Genomic DNA, 25,497 nt, shown 5'->3' on the forward strand with positions numbered 1-25,497 from the left:
AGCACTCTCCAGACACTGTGTCCAAGGCAGAGGTGTTTCCAGACGTTGTGAGCTGGTCTGTGCTCGTCCTGGCAGATCCAAGGGCACCTCCCAGTTGATACACAATGAAGCTCCACTACAAAAGGATTCTGCTTTAACAATCTACAAGGAACTATTTACATTAGGCAAGTTACTGCTCCCAGGTCTTGCTCATCCGTAGCTGGAAATCCCAGCAGCACTGGAGACATTAAATGCCCTACCCTGCTGGTTTCCTGAAAGGAAAAAAGAGCTGCTTTTCCTGCCTCCCCATTATGCTGCTGCTGCTGTCATCTCCCTCAAATTGCATTTCAGCACATGACAGCAGAGCAGGGAGAGCAGGAACGTCCTCAGCAGCATCGTGGCTGTGCTGCAGGCAGCTTGTCAGCACTGCTGTCCCTTCCCTCTGCCAAGCCCCTGAAATGTGTTTGCCCAACAGAGTTGTACTTGCCAGGGGTACATGGGCCAATGCTCCTTCCAAGACTGGCCTTCAAGCAAAAATTATCTGCAAGAAGCATCAGGGAGAGGTTTTCCTTCCCTATCCATCACACAAAAATGCACCATGTCTTTGGGATGGGATTTGGACGTAGAAGTGTAAAAATCTGTTCCTTGCTCTGGTTTTGCGAGGGCTGCAAAAAGCCAATCCCTGCCTGCTTTCCTCCAAGGAATAACAGGAGCAGTGCCCACAGCTTGGTAAGAGCATGTCAGTCTGGATAAACAGTACAGAAGCCTTTGGACAAAACATATTACTTGAGGCCATTTCTCATTCTTCTATTCACCCAAAAACAGATTCCAGCTAGCGCAGATCCCGACCACCTTGTGCTGCAGAGCAGCATCACATGATGCCTCTACAGATCCCATCCAAATGTTTCTCTGAATAATGCAAGCAGTAGCTTGGCTTCCTTGCAGGCTGAGGGAGCAACACCACGCTTGGCCTCCAGGGCCAACTGAAAACATTTCAGGCCACCCTGCCACCCACAAACAGTCCCAGTTTTATTTCAGCTCATCAACTCCGCTTCTCATTACAAGGGGCAACCACAGCCTCCAAAACTCACCCTGGGAGCAGCTGGGCACCACCAGCATCAGCACAGGAGTGGGGCTCCCTAAAGCCAGAGAGGAATCCACACATTTAATTTAAATTCCTGCTGACCTGGGTCAGGAACACTGCGAGGTGACAGCGTGGCTGGGGGTAGCAGCTGCCCCACAGTGAAATCCTTCCCTAAAGCCCAATGCTTTTTCCACTTAATCAGGCACTGACAGTTCCCCTCATGAACACAGGCAGGGAACCACAGCAGGGCTGGTAATTACGAGAGAGGTGTCATTCAGAAGGAATATCATTTCCCATCCTCAGGAATTAAGCTTTCTCGAGGATCGTTATGAATTTAAAACCATTGCAAGCCCTTAAGCACTGACCCAGAGGAAAAACATCACTCCCGAGATAGTCCAAAATAAACTTGAAATTCTATAAAAGTGACATAAAGGCTGGTGAGAATGAGATTATCCCAGCTCAGTGAGACACTCCTTGTTATCTTTCATCTTAGTGCTTTGACAAGGATAACTTATTGAAGCCATCAGGACACTGCTAAGTGGCTTTTTTCCCCCTCTTTTTCCTGTTTTCTCTGCCTACCCCTCCCCAATTTCCCATATCTCCCACTTCCAGTAACCTCCTCAAAAACAAAACTACTCTGGAATAATGTTGACCAGCCCACTATTCAGCTCCATTTCAAACACAGGAACTCCCAGCCTGTACACAAATGACCTTATCTCCTGGGAGACAGCTGCTGTCCCCAGGCAGCCGTGTGTTTCACACCTTCTGCTGCATTTAAAAAGGCACCTGTCCCACTGGGATTGGTCCTACCGAGAGTAATCCCAGTTACATGAAACTGCTTGAAACCCCACCATCACTTCAGTGCACACACAGGCTTTGGAGACTATTAAAGCCTTGTCTTTAAGTAGTTACAATAATGTCCAAATTCAGTAATTTAAAGGGAGTCTTAAAATATCTCCAGATCAAATCCATCTGCAAAAAAACAAAACAAAACAAAAAAACAACTCCAAACTTCCAATGAGAGGAATTAGTGGTGCAGTTCTGACTGTCCCAGAAAGAATGCAGCCAGTGGCAAGCCCCAACACCCAGCACTGCTGGCGCTCAGACACAGCAAACCACTCACAATGGCTTTAGAAAGATATAAATAAAAATAAGACACCCATTCCAAATTAATGAATGGGAGCTTCTTCCAGCAGGCACTAAACAACACCCGAAGGGCTCCACGTCTCTTGCACTTGGGTTTGTGCCACTCCAGGTTGCTAATCAGCTCCTGGCCCCTGGGATATGCTTCCTGCCTCTCTCCAGCTGCGCCGGAGCCGCCGGAATTGTGTGTTTGCCCCACCTATTCTTGCCACAGGACTTTTCAGTGATTTGTGTCCAATTTCAAAGCACAAGTCTCGCCAGCAGCAGGAACGCCCACTGCATTCTCAGGCAGACAAAGCACTGGTCTACCCCGGAATTTGGACTTCCGAGGCAGCTCCTGAAACTCCAGGCCAGGGACAGGCTGCCAGCACCCTGCTGGGATCCTGACTGTACCTTATCACCAGTAACACCTGCCCCAAGTGCTCTTCTAGGAACTGCTGGTCCTGCCCTGAGTGCCTGCAGCCAGGCCAAGCACAAGGAAAACATCCCAGGAAGCAAGCAAAAGAGATGGAAGAAAGCCTGTTACCACAGTGCAGCACCTCCAAGCAGGCTGAATGACTACAGATCTTCAGGAAATCTGTCTGAGTCCCTTCCCAAGTCTTGGTGTTCCAGGCACAAACTCCTGTCAAGATGATTGTTTATTAACATCCAGTCGCACCACGAAGACACCCAGCACATGAAATCTATTAACGTGTTTACAATTGCAGAAAGCCTGATGTAAGGCAGTGGAATTTTTGCACAGCATTCACCCTAGAATTTAAAAGCACACGTTAAAGCCGTAAATCCCAGAGTTCTGGAGTTAAAAGCTGTGCCTGGAATCCTCCTACCTAAACAAAGTGGGTTCTACCACATGGTTTGAGCTGCACAGGCCCTGTACCTGTTCAGGGGTGTACCAGAAGCTGCTCAAGATTTGGATCTGCAGAATGATGGGGCTCAGATTTCCTGCCTCACCTTCCAAACAGGCTGCTGGAGGAAAAACCCTGATGCCATCCTCTCTGAAAGCAGGAGAGGCCACATTAGCTGAGCATGCAAAGGCCAGTCTAAACACCTGCCCTTCCCTCCACTGCTACCACTGGAAACCTGCAAGAGCTCCAAAGTGCATCAGGTGGGAGAGCAGAGACTGTTAAGAAAGAGGAATCAACCTCCACAGAGACAGAATGGAGAAGCAGAGATGTGCCCATAGGTGTTAGGGACTGGCTGTGCCTCTCAGCCACCAAGGCACCCCCCAGAACTGCTGCTCCAAAGGGAAAGAAACACAGGAGGAAACACTCTGAAAAGCACATGGACATCAAGCTTTGGTCCCTCAGTACCATGCCTGGATTATGGAAATAAAAATGCACAGCAGCAACAACAGCTCTTCTCTTTCAAAGCAGTGACCAAACCATAAGAAACTGAACAGAAACATCAACAACTAAACTTATTTGTATGAAAACTGTTATAAGCATCTGTCAGTAAGATTCTAAAGTAAGGCATTGGAGGACACTCAAAGACAGCACTCCAGGTCATAGGCACACGTGAGATGAAAGGAAAAGCTCCCCAGGCTGGCTGGCAGGTGCAAGCAGCCGTTATCCACCCAGGGCTCCAGCCAGCACAGCTGCAAAGCCGGGCACCCACGGGATGACTCTTTGAAACAATCTGCATTCTGCCCACCCCAAAGCACTGCCCCGGGCGAGCTCACACTCCTCTCTTCACACACACTGGAGCTCCCCACAGCTCGTCAGCCTCAGAAGCCTTGGGTGGGATCCCCACCTGCCCCCAGCCTTCTGGGGAACAAGGTCAGTTCCATGGGCAGAAAAACTCATTAGATAAAGGCAGTGTACACTAACACTTCCAGGCTGTGCTCTACACGGCTGGCTGGCACTTGGATCAACAGAGAAGGGAAAGAAGAGGAGGAAGAGGAGTATCTCTTACACTGATCCCTCAGCTCCGAGGACAGCTGAGTTTGGGGTTTCCTTTCCTGCAGCAGCTCCCACAGCAGACACCTGAAACGTCGAGATGTCCCAACAGCACCGAGTGCTCCCACCCTGAACAGGGGTCAGAACAGAAAGATCTTTTACCCTCCTTTGCCCACCAGCTCCATGTTATCCCCGGCTCCAAAGCGCCGGCGCGGGGTACCGGCAGAGCCGTGAGGAGCCCCGGGAGCAGCGCCGGTCCCCCGGGGGTCACAGGGGCGGCCAAGGGACCCCCTGGCCCCGGGGAGGGGGAGAAGGGACCGGCCCTGAGGGGACGGAGGGCGCAGGAAAGGAGCCAGCGCTGAGGGGAGCCGGAGGGGGGGCCCCGGTGCTGAGGGAGAGCGGGGAGCGAGGACCCGGCCCCGAGGGGAGGCGGAGGGGCACGGCAGGAGCACGGGGACGGCAACGCGGGGGACCCGTCCCTGACGGGGAGAGAGGGGAAGGACCGGCCCTGAAGGGACGCGGGGGACGAGGAACGGACGGAACGGACACCGAGCCCTGAGGGGACGCGGGGAGAGAACGACCCGTCCCTGAGGACAGGCCCCAGCCCGGTGCGGCGGGGCCCAGGGCCGGCCCGGGGCGGCGGGGCTGTCCCGGCACGCGGCGGCCCCGCGGGGCGGAGGGGCGGCCCCGGCGCTCGGCGGCCCCGGCACTCACCGGCCCCGCTTCATTTAACCGCCGCTCCCGCCGCTTCCGCCCGGCCCGCGCCACGTGACCGCGCCGCCCCGCACCACAGAGACACGGCCGGCGCCAGCGGGCCCGGCCCGGCCAACCTACCATAGAGAGAGGGGGGCGGTCGGGCAGCGCCGCGCCACGCCCCCTGCCGGGCGGGCGGTGTTCCCGTGGGGAGGGGGCGTGGCCAGGGCCGCACGTGTGAGCGGGGCGGGGCTGGGGGGGGGCAGAAGTTTTTGGGGGATTTAGCACTTTTTGAGGGGTTCAGCGCTTTTCGGGGGACTCAGCAATGGGGAGGGGGGTCCGGGACCCCTGCACAGGACCCCCCAAGTCTACCACAGCTCTGGGGGGCCGAGCGAGTGGCAGGGAACGCCCGCAGAGCTCCGCGTTTGCAGCTGGGGGCGTCCTGCAGGAAGGGCAGAAAATGGAATTTGAGGCATGGAAGCGACTTTGAGGGAATTTAAGTGACTTGCCGAGCTGCCAGAAAAGGAGACAGCCGATTCGCTGAGCTCCGCATGATTTCCTAAGAGAAATGGGAACATTTTAATTGAGTTTTCAAGAGGTTCAGGTGTTGGAGAAGCCCTGGAGCACAGCCCACCCACTGGAGCAGCCCACAGGGATCCCCCTCTCTCTGAGCACCAAATCAGGAAAACTTCACAAAAAGTTGTTATTAAAGAGACCGAGAGGTGTCAGGGTGTGGCAGGGCACTGAAGGACTGGATGAAATCGGTCAGTCCTGCTGCAGACTCGTTTGTTCACACTGTGAAATCACTCAAATAACAAACAGCATTTCATTCGCACTCCTTCCTTTTTAATTTATTTATTAAGCCAAATTATGGCCAGAAGAAACCCCAGTTCTGAGCATCAGGGAGGGAAGGCACTGCTGCAGCCCTTGGGCTTGCTCCTGTCCTTCTCCACTGGCAAACAGCAGGAATCAGGGAAAAACAAAACAAAACAAACCAAACAGGAAAGCAAGGATTCATCAACATCAGTGAATCTTTCTCCAGCTTTCATTAAGATTGTAATTTCTTTCTGCAAACTGAGGTTTTGGAAAAGTATCAGGACAAATAAGGAGACAAAAAAGGAAAAAGATTAAGTGATTAATGAAACAAAGTATTCTCCGTGCAGAGGAGGAACTTCATCTGGGCAGTCATCACAGACCTGTTAAATCAGCTGCAGTTTGATACTTTGTCCACTCTTTTCCTCTGATTCCCAGAAATATTTCAACAAACAAAACAGTAGCTACCAAGAGTTTAAAGTTGTGAGTTTATTGCATATGTAACAAAAATGAACATGACCTCCTGGGTCCAGCCTACTATACAATCACTGTTTATTCCAGCTGGTTCCATAACCACATTAAATAGAACTAGTATTTCCTTAAATACTTTGATTTAGACATAAAATGAAACATTAGTGTACAACTTCCACAAAATAAATCTGCAATAAAAACAGTGGGAAGAATAACAAGGATAGCAGCAATACTTAAACATGACATTACAAAATAATAAATTAAAAAAATACATTATAAAGTGGTTGAGGAACAACAACAACAACAACAGAAAAAAAAAAATTAAGATTAAAACCAGATCCATACTGTGTTTCTGGGAATTTGCTGTGCCACACAGCCCCGAAGCTGGGCACTGGCTGCAGAGGGCCTGGCGGCTGGATCAGTAATTTACAAAATCTGCTGGGTTTTACAACCACCTCGACTTGAACTGAGGACAAACTGCTGAGCTGCTGGCACCGTCTGGAGCAGCCTTTTTGGAGCAGGGTCTTGCCCAAGGTAATGCCCAAGAGAACGCTGACAGCCATGCAGCCCGGCTCCCTCCTGCTGGAACGCACGAGCAGAGAGGTGCTCTCCTACATCCCTGAGCGTAGAGTAGAGGCTGAGGAGCAGTGCCAGGCAGGGCTGCGGGGTTGCTGTGGCACGGCGGTGACACACACACGCACGCTGCACCTGGTCCCTCCTTGGGGTCACCTCCCAGAGTGTCCATGCACACGGTGGGACGTGGGATGGCAACGGGAACACGCGACTCCGCGCTTTTCTTTGGGCAACTTTGAGGAGTGACAACCAAGTTCAAGTGCTGGCAGGCCGAGTGGGAACGGACACAACTTCAGACAGCTGAGGTTATCCCAGACCTCTGGGAGCCACTGGCTCAAGCCGTGCTAACTCCTGTTGGCATTTTGTCCTTCCCTGGCCAGGAAGAACAGGTCGTGGCTCCAAAGCCATTCTGCCTCACTTCTTGCTGTTCCTCCATCCACCCAACCAGCTTTAAGGCCTGCCTCAAATGCATGTACGGAACAAGACAAAAAATGTCTCTGTCGTCACTGAAGTGGCACAAAATTGCAAAGACAACACGACGGGAGAGGTGGTGAAGCTGTTGAAAAGAGAACTGAAATAATTTAAAAGACAGTGCCCTATTCTTGTTACTGTCAGCACGGAGGAGGTACCTTGACAAGGGCTTTTAAATACAGCAAAAAACAGACGGACTTTTCGAAACAACAATCCTTGCCTATTCTTATTTTGTGCATTCAATAAAACACTGACCTAGCAAAGACATTAGGAACTATCTTATGCCAACTGGGTCGTTGACATAAAGCTACTTGACCTATAGATCTCCAAATCAGGGGCCTTTCCCTTCACCTCACTTGGTTTGTACTGAGCCAGTTGTGCTGCAGGTGTGACAGGATTTTTATTAGGGGTGGGCTTTAGTATCTGGGGTTTTGGGGTATTTCTTGCACTTCTTTTAGTGAAAATTCCACATGAGACTGCATGCAAAGCTTTTGGGCAATAATCCGTTTTGCATTTTTCCTATCTGACTGGTTTATTGCACATTCAAACGTACTGAAAGGATTAAATACACTCTATGAACAGGTTTGACTTCAAAGCAATTTGGAAAATCCAGGGTTGTGGGGACTCTGCTACTCAGCCTGGGACTGTAGGGATGCTGTCTGCCAACTGCTGCACATCCCAACAACCAGAACTGCAGAAACTGGTCTCCAAGTGCCAAAAGATCCCTACAGAACAGGGGGCTGAACGTGCCTCTCCTGCACAGTCCTGCAGGATGAGCATCTTTAGCCACCCTGTGCAAATCTCACAACATGGTGCAATTTCACACCTCCGATGCGACTCCCAACAACAAATCACAAGAATTATGGTCAATGGCAAAAAGAAAACCACAAACAAACAAAACAGAGAAGATGCCAGGTTTTGACAAGTGTCTACTTTCTGTCCTATCACAGTTTAAAGCTATTACCAAATGCAATGAAATAAAAAGACAAAATAGAAGTATTCCAGTAGACATTTCCTAAGGACAGTCTCTTACCCACAGCTGAATTTCAATGCATTATTCCATTAATGTAACAACTGTTAAGTGGTTCAGTCATGAATCTCTCTAAAAAATCAGGCTTGCCAAAGAAAAAAAAAATCCTATACAAGCAAGTCTGCTTAAGTTTAGACATGTCTGATAGATAACTGGGTCTCTCTGAAGCCATGTTACTCGTTAAAATACGGCCTCATCTTGGTGTGCCAACTGGAAAATGTTAGTGGTTCAGTGTCTTAGGCTACAAAGTAAGATGTAACCAGAAGTATGTATTCCATCACAATCTATTAAAACCAAGTGGGGCAGTGCTGTTTATCTCTTCCATGACACATCCCTGGTAACTCCCTCTGGGGGAATTATCTGTTGTCAATGGGCCATCGAGCCTCAATGCACCACTCATAAAATCACAGGTGAGATGCTCCACCCAGGGGGAGGAACCAAGCATTCCTACCTGGATATAATCTGAGATTTGGAACACCACAGCAGCCCTCACCTACTGCATTCCCAGAGGACAAGAGCTACATAACCACACTGGACCTTCAGAGGAAGACCAGACCCTTCTGCAGGATCACTGCTCCAACAGAACCACATCTACCATTCCAACAGGACTGCAGCCACCACTAGCTCGGGCTGCCACCTCCACCCTGACCAACAGGGGACAGCTCCTAGCCTGACTCTGTCACTTTAAGCCAGTGTTTCTGTATTATTGCCTTGTTATACATAGTAAAGAGCCATTATTCCTATTTCTCATATCTCTGCCTTAATTTCACAATTATAATAAATTTGGAGGGAAGCGGGTTACATTTTTCATTCCAAGGGAGGCTCCTGCCTTCCTCAGCAGACACCTGTGTTTCAAATCAAGACATTCAGGTATTGGATTTGCTTTTGTTTCCCCTGTGTTAGAGAACAAAGCTTTTAATATTAGTTTCAGATATTGGAAAAAATAGCCTTATGGCTCTCTGGAGAAATTTTCATCCCTACATAACTGAAGTAATAAATTGTTCCAATAGCTTTCTGTAACATTTAGAATGTATTCACTATATAGTTCCCCTTTTACCTCAATCTCCAAATAAACCTTTCCCAAGGCCAAAAAATTTGAAGCAGGAGTTTGTTCTGTTAACTTGACTTTTAGTGATTTCCATGTGAGTCTTAGAATTTGAAGTCACACAAACACATCTTGGGTAAAACAGTGGCACAGAAATCACAGCTTTGGGATTGAATGGATTTTTATCCTCTGTCTGCTCCTCACAAGGCTTCTCTGCAAGGTACTTACGTCTGAACAAATGATGGAAAGTAATTCTGCTGGAGGGAAGAATTGTTTTCACGTGCAAAACAATTAGATTTCAGCCAGGACAACCAAAAAGAAATCATACAATACCATTTAAGCTGTCCCAGATTCCTTCACTTTTCTTAAGGTGAGCCACAGCTTCCACTGGGAGCTTCCTGCTAAGGCAGAACTTGGATTTCTTTACCTTTCAGTTAAGTGTTCATATGGAGGTATTTTCTGCTAGAAGTTTGCTTTTCAAACAGATGTTTAAAATGTGCAATGCAAATTCTGGTGCCAGTCAGACACTCTGCACCTGCTGGATTCTACAAAGGCTCAACCTTGATTTAAGACAGACCTACCAGTCCCAAGTCCTCAGCAAATTAAGCTCATTCTCAAATACACTTTGATTCTCCTATTAAAAAAGCCCCACAGGTCGCTGACCCTATCACAATATGTGTTACAAATCTAGCAGAATATCCTGTGTAACCGAAGCCAAATGCTGAATTTGGCTGCATTTCAGGGGGGATAGAAGAAGAGGGAAGGGGTTATTGTAACAAAGGGGAGAAAATAGAGTTGGGAACCACCAAGAAAAGCCCCGACCCTCCCCCCCAAATCCACCAGCGACCTAAGGGAAACAGCCCCATCTCTAAGTTGTCAGAGTTCAGATGTATCAGACAGCTTAGCAGGAAGTTCACAGCAAGCTTCTTCTAGCTTTTGATTTGGTGGTCCATGAGCTAGCATCTGTTTCCTTTGGTTGCTTTTTCATTCCACAGCAAACCCACACGTCTCTTCCACAGCTGTCAACAGCTTCTCATAAAGCTTCTCGTATGACTCATAAGGCGGAATGTCGATCCGGTTAAAGCTGCAGGGAAAGTAACAAAACACTGATGGATCTGAAGTGCTTATTGGGGGGAAAATGTAAAGAGGCTACGTACAGATAGAAATTGTAAAAACTCTCAGCTGTCTCAGTGGCCAAAGGAGACAAGATGAAAAACAACTATTTCTACAGCAGGAATGCACAGCTTAACAGGGCAGCGTTTGGGATGAGGAGGAGGAAGAGGAAGATGCGGGAGACTTGCAAAGAAAAAGCAACACATCAGGCAGGCCCACCCCCTGCCCTGCCTGCAGACAGTCTGCTGCTGCTGACACCATTTCCTGCCTGTGATGGAGTGAGATTTCCGTGCAAGGGCTCAGGCTATGCCTATACTGCACCAACAGCACGAGCTTCCAACATTCGACATCTGACAATAATAAATTGTAATAAAGAAATAAACTTACAAACGTCTCACTACCCAGAATAATCACCTCTGGAATAAATGAAAACCACAGATAGTATAGACAAGCTTTAAGAAAGATAAATTATTTTGCTGGCTGCAGAGTACAGATACATCCAAGCTAACAGAGCACTCTTGGAGTCACCCATGTGTATCACATGCCAAGCCCAGGACAGAGATGACTCCTTTACATCAAGACAAAGGGAAAGGAAGCAGAGTGTTTCCATCTTACCAAGTGTGGGCTTTTGGAAGGTTGTCTGTGTTTGCATCTATTAAATGGATGGTAAACAGTCTGGGTCCTGCAGCGCCTGTAGAACCTTAGACAGACATTCTAGTTAATGCACTTCAACAAAGCATCATTCACACACACACATTTTGCTGCACATAAAAAAGCAAGAGAGGAAATTACAGTTCCAGCTGCAAGCCTAAGTATGTCCTAGGCTAAATCTGTAGAGATATTTGCAGCTGATGAAGAGATGGCAGAAGAGATAGGGCTGTTTGTGACAATCATTTTACAGACTGGTATTTTGGAAAGCTGCTAAATTTGATATTAATGAAGCTGCACCAACAAAAATGAAAATACTTAAGTGCATGAAGGCTTTCCTTGCAAAACAGAACTAGTATTTTAAGTTTGAACATCAATTTACTGTCAGCCAACAAATGGAATGTGATCAGGAGATCAGAACAGCCAAGGACACTGCCATTTTTTATAAAAACCTGCAATTTTCAGAAATTTGCTTTAAAGCCTAATGGTTTGTTGCCGAACACTGAGGGGCATGCAATTCTCACATGAAAAAGTTCTTTATTCAGCCATATATCCCTGTGCATATTTGCATGGAACGATTTGAACCTCAGAGCACAGAGCTGGAGGAGACTGACAAGCCAGAATTGACAGCAGTCAAAGCATGCACAGTAACAGATTCACCAGCTTCCATCACTATCAGCAACTGCCAAAGTGCTCAGCAGCAGCTGAGCTGCTGACAAATGTAAAACTGCTCTCAGGCTCTGAAGTTTGCAAGTGCTTGACTTATCCAGTAATATGCTGATATTTTACAAGGGGCCTGTAAGTACTACACCACTTTTATCTTTCTCCAACCACAGATTAACTCAGCCTCCACATCAGTCACCTTGTAAAGCCTTGAAACCTTGAAGTGGGACACGCGTTGAGCCCGTCACGAACTGCAGCAGCCTTGCCCTTCTTTCCTCATCAAACGTTTCCACTGCTTGCCAGAACCACTTGACAATGTTGCTGTCAGCCATGCAGTGCTTTAGGCGGGTGTTGGACTTCCAGTCATTCAGGTCTATCTTATCCAGGCCTCCTATGATCAGCTGTTAAAAGATTAGGAAGCGCTTTAAAGCCCAGAGTAATTTCAGGTTTGCAGTTATAAAAACACATCCAACCACGTCATGAAGCCTGGCATTGTTTAGGTGCTTCATCCACCTTTTTGGTGCAAGGTAACCTTCCAAACCAGTACAGAACTGGCAGCAAATCTCTCCAGTTTGACTGCAGTGAAACTGACCCCAAGCAGTGCTTTACCAGCATCAGAACTTTCACAAGAAACTGAGAGTCAGAAGCCCATGCAAAATCTGCTTTATTAAATCTGTGCTCCCTGGAAGGTACAGCCTGTCATTGTGAGGGCACAGCACTGATTTGGAATAAGGCTGTGGCACAGCACCATTGTCCTGCTGCAGGATTGTCCTAGAGGTGCCAATACCAGCAACAATGGAAACCTGCTCAGCTTAAGGGAACATCTGAGCTGCTTTGTTGTTCCACAACAAACTAGTGAAACTTTAAATCTGTTTTTTGACACCATTTGTAGACAATCTCTGACACAGACAGACAGATCACTTCTTTTTCTTGTGACACCAGGTTGCAAAAAGGAAGTTGCTGCTGGCCATGCATTTAACCACCTCCTCTGGCAACAACAAATAAACGGCACAGAGTAAACTTCACCCCTCAAAACAAAATCTGCATTGTATTTTAAATTTCCCATAATATTCCACAGTAAGGATCCCATTGCTGAGAGCTGCCCTTTAGCAGCTGCCACCACCACAGCACCACTTACACCTGCTCACATCATTAGGGGGGTTGAGACTGTGCTGACATGGAGAGTATTGAAATATTTAATGGATTTTTAATCTACCTTTTTAAGCAAATGGAATGCAAGAACTTTGGGGATTAACCAAAATGCATGACTGACTAGCACAAAGCTAGTGCTTTCTAAACCACAAATGATGAATATTCCACAGGTTGTCTTATTTTTTCTAGGAAGCAAAACCAGAGGAAAAATTGCTGCAACAGGAACTATTTTAAGAAGTAGCTTTCTGCACCTCAGGATTTGATAAGAAGACAAATTAATTTCTTTTCTATATGCTCAACTCTTCTACTTCTGCAAACCAATTCCTGTGTGCAAACAGAAACAGCCACTCATGAAAAGTTACTGGACAAAAGAAGTTCTGGGGTAAATAACGTGTCTGGTCTTGCCAAGAATTCCTCAAACTTGCAGTGTTTTCTCCTTCTCAGACCACCTGCCTTGAGAATTTGTCCTTGGACAGAAACCATGGTGTTATTTGTCTTTCCCTGTTTAAGTAGCCCTCTCAATAATATCAACCCAAAGAATGTCTAGAATAAATCTGAAAGGGTTTGGTTAAACAAATACTCAGCTTTCTGGTACATAGAATGGAATAAGTTTTGTGGTTTGTTTGTTTAATGTTTGTTTTTTAAATCATTGCTTGACTGTGGATCAAACAAATTACAGAACAATAATCCATGTGGATGAAACATACCTCAAGTTCCTTCTGGTCAAAAGGCTTAAGGAGATGTTGAGGAATAAGTTCATTAAAACCTTTCTGCAGAGCCAGGAACTGTGCCTCTATTCCCCTCATGAACCTCCAGTTCACATACAACCTGTGGGGGAGGAAGGAGGAAGCCAGGGGTGATGAGCTGGACAGCACTGGGATTTTCACAGCAGACTTGGAAAATGCTCATTTTACAGAGCATTAATACACACATTCTGTATTATGGAAGAAGTGCTTACCCATTCCTTTTTCCATCAACAAATAATTATTGCACCATCAACAGAAAAACCAAAATTCCATTCAGAACTTCATCTTCCCAGGTGAAAACATTCATGTCATTTACGACTCAGGAGTTCCCACCCAAAATACTTACCTCCTTGGTTTCACTATCTACAAAAATTCTGTTTCCTACCCTCTTCCCACTCCATTTGCAGGACATATTTCTGTTTGCAATACCTGACATACTCCTTCTTGTTCTCTTCTGTCACTGGAATATTCCTGCCATTTGGTTTGAGTTCATGCTGTAAAATCCTCCCGAAGGCGTTGTGCTCCACACAGAACGTATGGTCCAGGACTGGTGTGATATCATTCTCTCTGCCAAGGCACAGGGGGTAAACTCAGCATTTCTGGCATTTTGCTAACTCTCAGTGATGATGCTGAGAGTTATTTTAGCACCTAGGTAGCCTTCAGGCTAAATCTTTAGCACCTGCATTTCACACTCCAGAGGAATATTGCCACCATCACCAATTTCTGTATGGTTTAGTGCATGCTGAAAAGCCTGATCAGATATGGGATATTCATCTAATTCTAACAGAACTCAGGATAAAACCTTACATACAGAAATACCCACACTAATATATGTACACCCAGCAAGAATCTGATCTGCTGTCACATATCTGAAGCACAGAAGAGATCATACATAGAGAACTTCATCGTCAGTAACTTCTTTAAATACAAAATTCAAAACTGCTTTTAGGAAAAGAAATTGAGATAATGCAAAGCAGTTCCAAAGAGTCCCAAAGCTACACTGAATGCTGGATCTTGTTCTGTAAGCATACAGAAGCCCAAATTACTTCAATTTTTTTTTTCATTTTAATCAGAGCTGGCTTTCTTTTGAAGAAGGCTGTACTTCCCTTCAGACCTCTGTCTTGAGTTTGGATTTTGATAGTGATATTCTACCACACCCATGCAACCTTTAATGATTTAGTATCTACTTCATTACAAGGAGAGTTTGTAATGAGAACTTCCCCTCAAGTACCTTTGATTTACTAAGAATAGTTTAATGACTTTGTACAGACAGCCACCATAAAAAGATTTTTGCAAACTCTTTGTCTAAAGCATCTCACTACTGCCAACAAACTCTACCCCATTTCCTCTACGATGAGACAATTGCTAAATTCAGTACTTACAAGATCCAGACTAAACTTTTGTGTAATTCTGGGTCCACAGATTCCAGATCGGAGAGCTGGATGGGCTTCCCCAGCAGCTGCTTGTAAAAGGGAACTGTGAACCCCCCGTTGATATAGTGTCCATGGAACACAGCCAAACCCATTATCCGACCAACAAAATGGAAATAAGACAAGTGGTCCTGCAGGGAGAGAGGAGAATCAGGCTTGGGAAGACACTGACATCTTGTGGCACCCTCAGTGGTTTGTTCTGTGTGAGTTACCTGCAGCCCTCTGGACAAGAGCAGCCACCATTTTTCCTCACAATATAACCAAAAACAAAGCATTTAATGATTAAAAACCTTGAGAAGTCTCTGTGCATTACCTGATTAATAAATTGGATTCAAGTCTCTAGACCTCTCAAAGGGAAAAAACTTGGATAAAGAAAATCCCTGTGAAACCTCCAGAATCCAAGATGAGCATTCCAAACAAATTAGTTTATTCTTTATTTAGCCATCCAAATGTATCTACTCTTGAGGAATCAGTGTTCTTGTTTCCTTCATTTCTTTCACGTTCTTTTTAAACTAACTCTTGAAAGCTGAGGTGTAAGACCTATGGTTAACATTCTTCCAATCCACCTCCCTCATCTTGCAGTGCAAATGTCAGGAAATGTCATGTCAGGCAGAATTCCCTCTACTAATACAGAACTGCTGCTCCTTTTAGGGGCTGCATCAATACAAATCCTCCAGTAAGATAAAAAGCAAGCACAGGAGGGTGGTGAGAAAGGGCAAGCAAGGGATACATGCCTAGAAATCATGGGGTGGGACTGCTGGGAATGTAATGTAATTGTGCTGTGTGCACAACCACCTGTGCTCACAGTGAAGATGAATTTCATCTGTCTTGTCTTCTCAGAATCACTGTGCAAACCAATCAGTACTGAGGAGTCTCATAGAAATCAGATATTTATCAAAGGCTGTCATGCTTTTAATTTCTGAACAAAACCCCTCTGCTTCTTACTGTATAAATAAAAGATATTAACACCTTCTTATGCCAATTCACTCTGCAGTTTAGACACTTCTTGTGAAAGAACAGCTGTAAGAAACTGCAGAGGACATCTCTTAAAGTAGGAATATTGCTGAGAAATTAGTACTTACAGGATTGATAGAAGAGTCTGGATTGATTTGCAGCATGTAAATATTATCTGTGGAGTACTGGAAGAGTCCATAGTAGGGATTCAACATTTCATGGCACAGTAAATACAACCACTCTCTGCCAAAAAAAAAAAGAAGAAACAAAACAAAAAAAAGAAACCAACAAATTTAGATGAGTGCAACTTACACTTAAGTTTTACACAACACTGTTATTGTGATTGATCAGTTATTGAATGCTTATTTCAAAATCAGATCCTCTTTTGCTGCCCTCCACTTTTAGACCAAAAGGGTGTGATTAAAACCCCACAATGTTCTACTCCACTCAGGGCAGACTTGGTTTAGTTTAGAAGCATTGAAGGGATTAACATCAATTAAAGAAGCTACAGCAAGCTGTTAGACAATGCCATCAACTAATTGAGTCTGAACAGGCCACACACTTCCAAAAAAATCCTGCCTTTGTACAGAGTTCAGCTGGAGCCTCAAAGATCTGCTCCCTGCAACCGGTACAGTATAAGGAAATATTAAAAAAACTTTTGATTAGAATCAGCTCAATTGCTGAGAATCTTTAGAAAAGCTGTTTTTCTGCCAGCTTGGTGACTGCTTTCAGCAGAGGCCAGAAGGGACAGAGACCAAGTGCAGTAAAAGGAGGGGTTGGGTAAATTCTCTCACCTCGGTAACACACAAGGACAGGAGCAAAACTAAAGCTATTTCTGACCTCCCAAGTCACCACGACAAATACTCCTTTGTTGTTAAATTTGGACACCCTTCCCAGGTCCAAAATATTCGGAGAGAACTATCAATTGCAATGCTTAGAAGAGGAGCTGTACTGATCTGGAAGAGTCAGTTGCAACTAATGGGCAATTATGAAAGGCATCGGGGTAACAGGATGTCAACAGTGGAGACACCCAAGGTTGCCCTGGGTAAGGCAGCTCAGAATGTTCCAGCTTCTTTCCTTTGTCCAGGGACTGATCACTGAAAGACACCTAAGTGGGAAGCTTTTTTTGTGGATTTGAGAAATTTCTCTGTGAATTTACACAACTCTCAGCCACCAGGTGAGCGTTTGTTCAGTGATGCTAAATCAGCTCCTGAATTTCAGATCTGATGTGACCTGCAGGGAGTTATTGTCATTTTTAAGAGGGAGGCAAGTCCTCGCTGAAATTTTAGCTTTTGTTTAGGATTAGTTCATCTCCACTCCTGCTCCAACAGATCAGAGAACTCTCCTGAATGCAGCGGAGACATAACAAAAAGGAACCCTCCTGCAATCCATTTGTGGGAAATCAGAGAGGTGTGTTTAACAAAACCATTCCTGTGATCTGGATCTGACTTCAGGGTCTATACACTCCCCGAGAGACTTTCATAACTTGCAGTGGCACAACTGTAAAATCACAAACTTCCACTTTCCAATCTACCATATAAAGAGTGAAGCTACAGCTTCACTGGCTACAAACTAGACCACAAATAATTAACATATGACATTAACAGGTCGCTTGAAAGGGGATGGTAGCAACCATAGGGCACTTAAAGGGCAGCTTTACAGTTAAGAGGTGTCAGAAAACCCCCAAAATCTCACCTTGCTACTCCTCCATAGTCCAGGCCCTCCTCTCCTCGGAATTTCACCATAAGCCTCTTTTTCAAGTCCTTTGGCCTCATCTTCATTATCTGACGATAGGATTCCTGCATGTGCATTTGTACAATTAGCTGTTTTATTTCCTATAATTAAGTCTATTAAGATTTCTCTAATACCATAATTAAGATCTCTGCATTTCTGTAATACACAGATTGCTACTGAACTACAGAAAACACGACTCTGTTCAAGTGCTAACCTGAAGCAAATTTCAATGACAACTGTGTAATGTGGTGGGTGCTTGTCAAGCAAACTTATAATCAGTGATCAGTTTTACTTAACTCTTCAGTGACAAAAGCTGCTGTTAGCAGTAAAAAAAAAAAAAATCAAATACCTCAAATATTTCCTCTCTGGATACTTCAATGCGACAGTGACCAGCCTGAGGTTGCTGAAGAGAGAGCTCATGTCTAAGAACTTTCAACTTTTGTACCAAGTCTCTTTCATATCTCTGTGCAGGCAACTCCTCACCCTCTTCCAATGAGCCCTCATTTGGAGCTGGTAGAGGCTGCTGGCTGGGCTCTTTTAGCTGGCATTGATGGCTTGGAGACAAAAAGGACAATATTTAGTCTGGACACACAACAATAAAGAATATGTAAAACAATGATGGAAGAAGCTTCTCTAAGAGGAACATGGAGTGAAATGTGTATTCAGCTGCATGCATCTGTACCATCTTTACATTAAATTCAGGGTGTAAGGAACACAGACACTTAAAGGATTTCAGCATTTTTGAACTGTTTTTATATGGCAAAGCACTGCAGAAGGCTCAGGAGCATGACTGCTGATTGAGCAGTAATTAAAGTTTGTGTGGTATTTTCCCACACACAGAGAACTTTCAAGAGTGCAGCATGGAAAGAGATCTCTAATGGAACAAACAGCTTTATAAAGGGAACTGTCTAACAACTGCAACTGATTTTATTCCAGCTTCAAGCAGAATGAGGTTGGGGATTCCTGACACAGTAAAAATACTGCACCTATGGTTTTTAAGAGAGAAAGATACACTTGTCCCAAATAGTTGCAGCTTCATACACTCAACTATCCTTATCCATCAATGCTTTATTTGGGTAGAGCAATTATTTCTTAGATGCAGAGATTCCCTGGCTGGCTTCAAGCACAGGAAAAAGTCTGGCCTTGGGCACAAGCAGCACTGCCAGGCTGCTTCCAGGGTCAGTTCCACAACAGTTCAGCTGCCTTTCCATGATGCAGAACCTGAGCTTACTAAATCCTGCTAAACCCAAACTGGCTGGGCACAGCACCCATTGACCAGGCTCCAGCTGGCTTCACATTCCCATTGTCTGGAGCTCAAGGGAGCATGAAGTTAGTCCAGAACCAGAACAGCCAGCACAGAGCTAGAACTGCTCATCCAGACAGACGTGAGCTGACTGCTGGGGAAGCCCTGGCAGAATCTTTACCCCACACCCCAGCAATTCCAGAACTGTGCAGAGCAGAGTAAAAACCCTTCTGAAGAGTCTCAGCAAAAAATTTAGATAAAACCAGCACTGAGAGCCCCCAATGCTTGGACCCTGACTACAGCACTGGCTGCATCTGTTCCCTAATTATCATTCAGGGTTTCAGCCCCTCATGACTCCCAGACCTAACAGGAATTATTTATCAGGCAAAGCTCTTACTTCATGATGTGATGTAGTCGTGGATCTGTGAATTGTGTGGTTCTGTTGTTATGATCTACAAAATATATTCTTCCTGAAACTGTACTTCTGACTTCCCAGCCTGGAGGCAAAGGTCCCAGTTCATCACAATTCACACTGTTAAGGTCTCTAAAGTGAAAAACAAACAAGATGTTAATGCACATTTGAAGTTAAGCAACCAAATACCAAGATCATTAAAAAAATTAACATCACCTCTTTAATTAGGTTAAGGTTAGAATCCTGACTGAAAAACCACGGAGAGTAAGTCTTTTAACACATTCACTCAGCCCTTTCATCCTGGATAAATTTCAGGTACCACTCTAAGTGCTGCTAAAGGCAGTCACTTCCAGCCAGTGTCTGAATTCAATACATACATTTTATTTACAGCTAAAAAGATTGAAAATACCTAAGGCTCCAGCCACCTAACTCAGGAAAACACCAAGAGTGGCAAGAAAAGGAAGGAAGGAAACATGAAGATTATTTTTAGACAGAAAACCTATTGTTAAGTAAAGTATTCTTTAGACAGTTGGCATGGATTCAGGGTTGAAGACACCACTCTATGCAATTCCTCACCTAAATCTAACCATCTAACATTTGTATAAATGAGTTAATTGAGAGGCTTTAGAAAGGTAGAAACGCTTGTACCCTGAAGGTGCCTTAGTGTCACAGTGAGTATAAGCCAAGGGGACACACAGGCAGACAGACAAGCCCTTGTTAGGCTCCTTAAAGGAGATTATGGTTGGGACCATTTGCTGTGATCAGCTGTGCATCTGAAAGTCCTGCAGAGATCTGATTACAGCAAGTTGTAACCTACAGCTCTGCCCATGCCAAGGTTAGGTTTTTGCACCTCAAGCTGGTAGCACAAAAGTCACCTTTAACTAAAATAGGTGTGACCTGTGACTCACAAGTCACTGTTGTGTCCACTTCCACTGCTGCTCCTGAAACCCTGGCTCAAGGATTTGGAAAAAGGAGCAGCAGCACGTTCCTTTAGGGTGAGCAGCATCACTTGAAGAAGACACAAGGCCTTGGGCACACAAACCTGACCTGACTGACACAAATGAACAACCACTGTCATTTCTTCTTCCAACAAGACCAGCTAATCTAAAATCAGCTCTTTTCTCTCTCTCTCAGCTTTGTTTTTCATTTCCTTCCATACACTGAGCTTTTATCACCCCTTTTGCCTGCACTACTCTGTATCATTTTTCTAATATCCTGTACCACATTCCTCTATTGTCCAGGCAGGGCAGCAGCTGAGAGTTACAAACTTCACTCTTGAATCTGGTGTGCAGGTGGCCCTTGAAACAGCCCAGATTCAGAGCTACTCAGGAAGAGCACCAGACCTCACTCACAAAGACCTGGATTAACTGCAGGTTAAGGTTTAAAGAGGCTTTGCTAAATTAATCATGTGAAGGATTCAAATTTTCTAGCTGCAAATTACTGGCCTAAAGCATAAAAACCTCAAACTATTTCAAGTTTAAAGATAACAAGTAATCTTTCCTTCAGTTATAAACAAGTGAGCACTAATAAAACAAAAGTTACAAATTGAAGATTCATGAAACAATTACTTTAAGAAATAAGTCAGTTTTTTCTTCAATTTGCAGTCCAAACTGTTTTCGTACAAAAAAAAATTGTAGGTAAGATTCAGAAATTTATAGCTTCACCAAAAACAGCCACATCAACATTTTAGAAAGAATTTGTCAAACAGGAATTCTTGAAGGGCTACGTATTTTTTTTTGCTTTTTTACATGATTCACAAGTAAACAATTCTTTCTTTGAAAAAGAATAATCCTTAATGTTTGGTGAAAAGGTAGCTAGAAACATCCCAAACAGTTCTTCTGCTGGGAGCTCTCCCTTTAAATTCAGACAGACCATTTAATAGATTTTTGCTCTTATAAATCCAGCATCCTGCCACACAAATACACACCAAACCCCCCTGACTTTTAACCATAAATACATACCTTGGTATCCTTGGGTCGTGCCACGTGCTCACTCCAGTCTGTGTGTGCAAAAAATAAACCTGTCCCTGTACCGTTGTTCTTTGCTCTATAAAAATGGAAGGAAGATTGTTCTAAATTACAATTATTAAAAAAAAATAGTTTAAAGACATTAGAATATTTTCCTCCTAGGAGAAATTACTGGAGCCATTATACTGATCTTTTGCAGCATGGACTGTTTTGTCCTTGACAAATTTACTCTGACTACACATTTCAACATTCTTTTGAAACTCACAGATCCATGCACCAGCATGTTTTAGTTTGCATTTTTAGTTTCCAAACCTCCGAACTAGATTTCTTTACTCTTAGATTTGGTGTGCTCTTTTCTGAGGTTTAAATTCTCCTTAATCCCACCCTCCCAAATCTTCTATACTATTGGTTTCTTTATTGCTTTTATATATTTTCCTGATCTTTTCTCAAATGTGGGCTCAAACCTACACAACATGCCAAGGGGGAAGAAAAAAATAGCATTACTGCTCTAGTTTAAAGAGCTCTTTACATTCGTTCTCCCTAGATACACAGCCAAGATTAGCAGTGAATTTTCTGTAACAGCATCACACCACAACCTCATGTTTAATTTACCATCAACCCCTCAGTGTATCCTGGCGTAGCCAACTGCTAATTAGCCAATCTCAAACTCCCATCTGCACTTAGCTCCTTTTCCAAAAGGCAGAATGAGACGCACGTGGACTCTGCTTGTTCCAACAAGCAAAACCCCTCCACGCATTGAAAGGGAAAAAAAAAAATTTGTGACGATGAACGTCACAATGGATGAACGAAACCCTTTTGTGGGACACTCACCGTAGCCTTCAGGTAGCTCAGGCGACTGGTGGCCGTGGGGCCTGTTCTGAGGTGTCTGTGTGTGAGCTCTGACCTCGGGGGTGCGGAGCCGCTGCGCCTGGAGCCGCTGGTCCTGGCTGGGGGACTCGAGGAAGCGGCAGCCGCCCCCCCCGGCCGCTCCCGTCGTGTCCGTGTACGGCGCCGGCTCCTCCATGAAGCAGCTCAGCGGCCGCCCCGGCCCCGAGTCCTCATAAACCGTCCTGAAAATGGGGAAACTTCGAGAGTTTCCATCACGAGGGAAGTGAATGCAGAAATAACTGTTGCTCTCCCCACACAACTATAAGTATTGTGGCTTTTAAGCCAAGAGGTGCTATTTTATTGATGTTTTTATACCAAAATTTCTCAGCGCTCGTAACAAAAAAAAAAAAAAATCAAGCCTTACCAAGTTTAGCCTAATTACCTGATACACATTCCCAGAAAATGTAGTAGTCACATTGATACTTAAGTTTCTAATGTTAGTTACAGTCTTTCCACACACAGACCATTTTTCTAATTAAGTGTAAAGAAATAATCCTTACCCTTCATTCTCCAAAAGCCCTCTGCAGTCTACTACAGAACCTCCTGTGCCTATTCTGTCCCGTGTCTGTAAACTGACTGAAAGAAAAAAACACAAACTCGGGTCAATAAAAGAAAAACTGCATTCTTAAAAACAGCAAAAAAATCCACATTTATACAGGGAAAAATATTAAGGAAAGCTCTATCCTATGCACAAGAACACATCACTTATCAAAATTCCCTCCATTCTCTTAAAGCATCACTAATTTTTTAAAAAGCAGAAGAGAAACCAGAGGGCCATCCCCTCAAAACTTGAGTTTATTTCTGTAAATATCAAACATGTCAAGTTCTACATCTGGGTTTCATGAGGATCTAGAAAGGGAAGCTGGAAAAATATTGCTCACCACTAGATGTCATCTTAGGGTGAGAATTTGGAGCTTGCCCAATACATTTATATATCACTGAAAAGCTGGGGTTGGTTGGGGGCAGTAAAACGTGGGGTAAATTTGCTGTAAAATGAACATGGCCTTGTTGAAATTTGGAAATGGCTTCCATGAGTCAAAGGTGTCAAACCAGCAACTTGTAAAATGTCTTTTAACTCCTCCAGATCCTTTTTTAACACTGAAGATTCACTTTGCCTGTCACCTTGCCCAAATGCATCATTTCCCAGTGACATTCACCCTTCCAGAGATGCAGCAGAAGCCTTGCCAGATGCATTCCCTGTTTTTAATTCTGTTTCCCATCATCAACTGAAAGGAAACAAACTCCTGCATAGGAGTGTAATGAAAATTTTCAGGTTATGTAATTTAATCCCAGAAAAATAAGAAAACAGAACAGGCACAGAAGCAGTGACTAGAGGAGTTTTTCCCTATGGATATTTACCAAGCAGATGGAATTTAGCTGGGATCATTCTTACCCACTATTTGGCCTCGGACAGCATCGGTGTCTGTGGGGTTGAGTTTGCATAGATCCAAACGCTGGTCTGCAAAGGAGAATTGGAAAAAATCAACCCTGGGAAGGGCTGGGTGGGAACACTATCCACTACTCAGTACAAGGTATGGAGGGTTCTTGGTCACACCAGGGAGGAAGTGCTCTTACATCCAGTATCTTTTAGCCTGCTGATGGCATTGGAGAGGAGTCGGACACACCCCAGGAAGCCAGCTCCCTGTTTCTTATGGATTTTTTTATGGTTCCATACACTGATGGTTATGGAATCTGTTTTCCCAACGTATCTAGAAAGATACATATTAAAAGAGTAATTTTAGAAATAATAACCTCTTTTTACTCCACAGAACTGATGCTGTAATTGGTACAAATTCTGACACATTTTAGTACATTGGTCATGCCTCTTCATTATAAGTACACAAGTGCTTATGCCCAAAATGCTGTTATTAATGAATTACTGCACAGTGATTTCACACAGCATGGGAAATTGATATTGCTGCAGCATGAATTTAACTACAGCCAGCCTCATTAAAAGCTAAACAACAAGTCGATTAACGTAGAAAACTGCAGAATTTATGGTTCTAATAATTTGAGGAAAATAAATCATTCCAACAAGGACAATTTTCTGTAAAAGCTGGATGGCACTGCTCCAGGAGAGCTCACTAAGCCCTTGTGCTGTGTACCTCCAAATTCAAATACCTAAAAGCAAAGTACCACTCCTTTATTAACAGGGATTTTCTTCTTGAAAAAAAATCAGTCCCTGAGAGGGCAGGGTTAGATGGGATATCGTGAAGAAATTCTTCCCTGTGAGGGTGCTGAGGCCCTGGCACAGGGTGCCCAGAGAAGCTGTGGCTGCCCCATCCCTGGAAGAGTCCAAGGCCAGGCTGGGAGCAACCTGATCTAGTGGAAGGTGTCCCTGACCACGTCAGGGGGTGGAACTGGATGATCCTTAAGGTCCCTTCCAACCAAGCTGTTCTGAGATTCTATGAAATGTGACTCTTCTTGCTAACAGAAAATGAAGTTGCAGTGCCAACCCTGCACATTTTTTCACTAGACAAATCTCTGGGATACTGATTACTTATGACCTTCCAAGCAACTCACAGATCATAATGCTGGTTCCACTTGGGGTCCAACGTGTTCTTCACAGTGTCAGTGGAATGGCACTGACCTGACCCATCCACAACTATTTTAGCAAATGGGTCAGGAAGTCCTGTGGAAAGGAAAAGGTGCTGTTAAACACAGTCCTTTGTTCTGCTGCTTCCAAGACAATGCCATTAGAAGCTCCCCATTCAAGAAAGAACAGTTGTCATTATCCTGGAAATATTTTAGTAAATCCTGTGTTTGAGGTGGATGCTCCTGGTACCCCTCAGCACAGAGCTGTGAGCAGCAGCCTGCCTGTGCTTCCATCAGTCAGATTTCCAGCTGGAATTTGTGAGCCCTGAGTGTTTCCAACCCTGAAGTGCACACAATCTACAACCCCGAGTAACGTGTACTCCTGTAGTAATGCAGTGCATATGACACACAGAGATGAGCCTCCACAGTAATGCACCATCTCCAGGTAAATCTGATTAATCCAGAGCAGAAAGTTACACAATTAGGACATACTTACTGAAGAAATCTTTCTTTGCGAGATTCTTGGCACACAATACTGCAAAACAAAAAAAGCAGATAAAGAAATCTTAAAACTGTTTAAAAAAAAATCTTTCTGGTAATCAAATCAGCTAAAATAATACCTGATCATAATTAATAAAAGCCACCTAAATAGTAAATGTGAACATTGTTTTCTTTATCTGGGATTGGAATATTTACATATAAATTTGGCTTTATATTTGCTGCTTTAATTCTATTGTTACAACACAGAAGATTTAATGAACATCCCTTTGCATTAAAACCTCCTAATTTTCTTTACTTCATGTTTAGACAAACGC

At 44.4% G+C, this 25,497-nt stretch overlaps 2 protein-coding genes across 8 annotated transcripts in view; both read right to left on the reverse strand.

The window, feature by feature from the left end:
* The window catches only part of RNF216 (ring finger protein 216), a 75,770-nt gene extending 70,809 nt beyond the window's left edge, over window positions 1-4,961 (reverse strand). The window contains exons 1-2 of one of the 4 annotated variants that reach the window (XM_064389997.1): window positions 4,936-4,961; window positions 4,118-4,230 (exon numbers count right to left, since the gene is read on the reverse strand). The gene's annotated coding sequence lies outside the window, so the exon portion shown is untranslated. The other 3 variants (XM_064389996.1, XM_064389998.1, XM_064390000.1) reach the window with 3 other exon arrangements.
* Window positions 4,962-6,081: 1,120 nt separating this feature from the next.
* SMURF1 (SMAD specific E3 ubiquitin protein ligase 1) overlaps window positions 6,082-25,497 on the reverse strand; it is a 44,825-nt gene continuing 25,409 nt past the window's right edge. The window contains exons 2-18 of one of the 4 annotated variants that reach the window (XM_064389844.1): window positions 25,179-25,217; window positions 24,671-24,779; window positions 23,723-23,856; window positions 23,541-23,606; window positions 22,648-22,723; window positions 22,091-22,344; window positions 21,254-21,338; window positions 19,278-19,424; window positions 17,987-18,191; window positions 17,599-17,702; window positions 16,032-16,146; window positions 14,902-15,080; window positions 13,949-14,086; window positions 13,481-13,601; window positions 11,821-12,022; window positions 10,926-11,001; window positions 6,082-10,281 (exon numbers count right to left, since the gene is read on the reverse strand). In XM_064389844.1, the coding sequence (XP_064245914.1) occupies window positions 10,182-10,281; window positions 10,926-11,001; window positions 11,821-12,022; window positions 13,481-13,601; window positions 13,949-14,086; window positions 14,902-15,080; window positions 16,032-16,146; window positions 17,599-17,702; window positions 17,987-18,191; window positions 19,278-19,424; window positions 21,254-21,338; window positions 22,091-22,344; window positions 22,648-22,723; window positions 23,541-23,606; window positions 23,723-23,856; window positions 24,671-24,779; window positions 25,179-25,217 (2,150 nt within the window). In that variant the 3' untranslated portion in view covers window positions 6,082-10,181. Of the gene's footprint in view, window positions 10,282-10,925; window positions 11,011-11,820; window positions 12,023-13,480; window positions 13,602-13,948; window positions 14,087-14,901; window positions 15,081-16,031; window positions 16,147-17,598; window positions 17,703-17,986; window positions 18,192-19,277; window positions 19,425-21,253; window positions 21,339-22,090; window positions 22,345-22,647; window positions 22,724-23,540; window positions 23,607-23,722; window positions 23,857-24,670; window positions 24,780-25,178; window positions 25,218-25,497 lie in introns of all 4 variants that reach the window. The other 3 variants (XM_064389843.1, XM_064389846.1, XM_064389845.1) reach the window with 3 other exon arrangements.

The sequence above is a fragment of the Passer domesticus genome, chromosome 15 (genome assembly GCF_036417665.1).
Source record: "Passer domesticus isolate bPasDom1 chromosome 15, bPasDom1.hap1, whole genome shotgun sequence".
NCBI lineage: Eukaryota > Metazoa > Chordata > Aves > Passeriformes > Passeridae > Passer > Passer domesticus.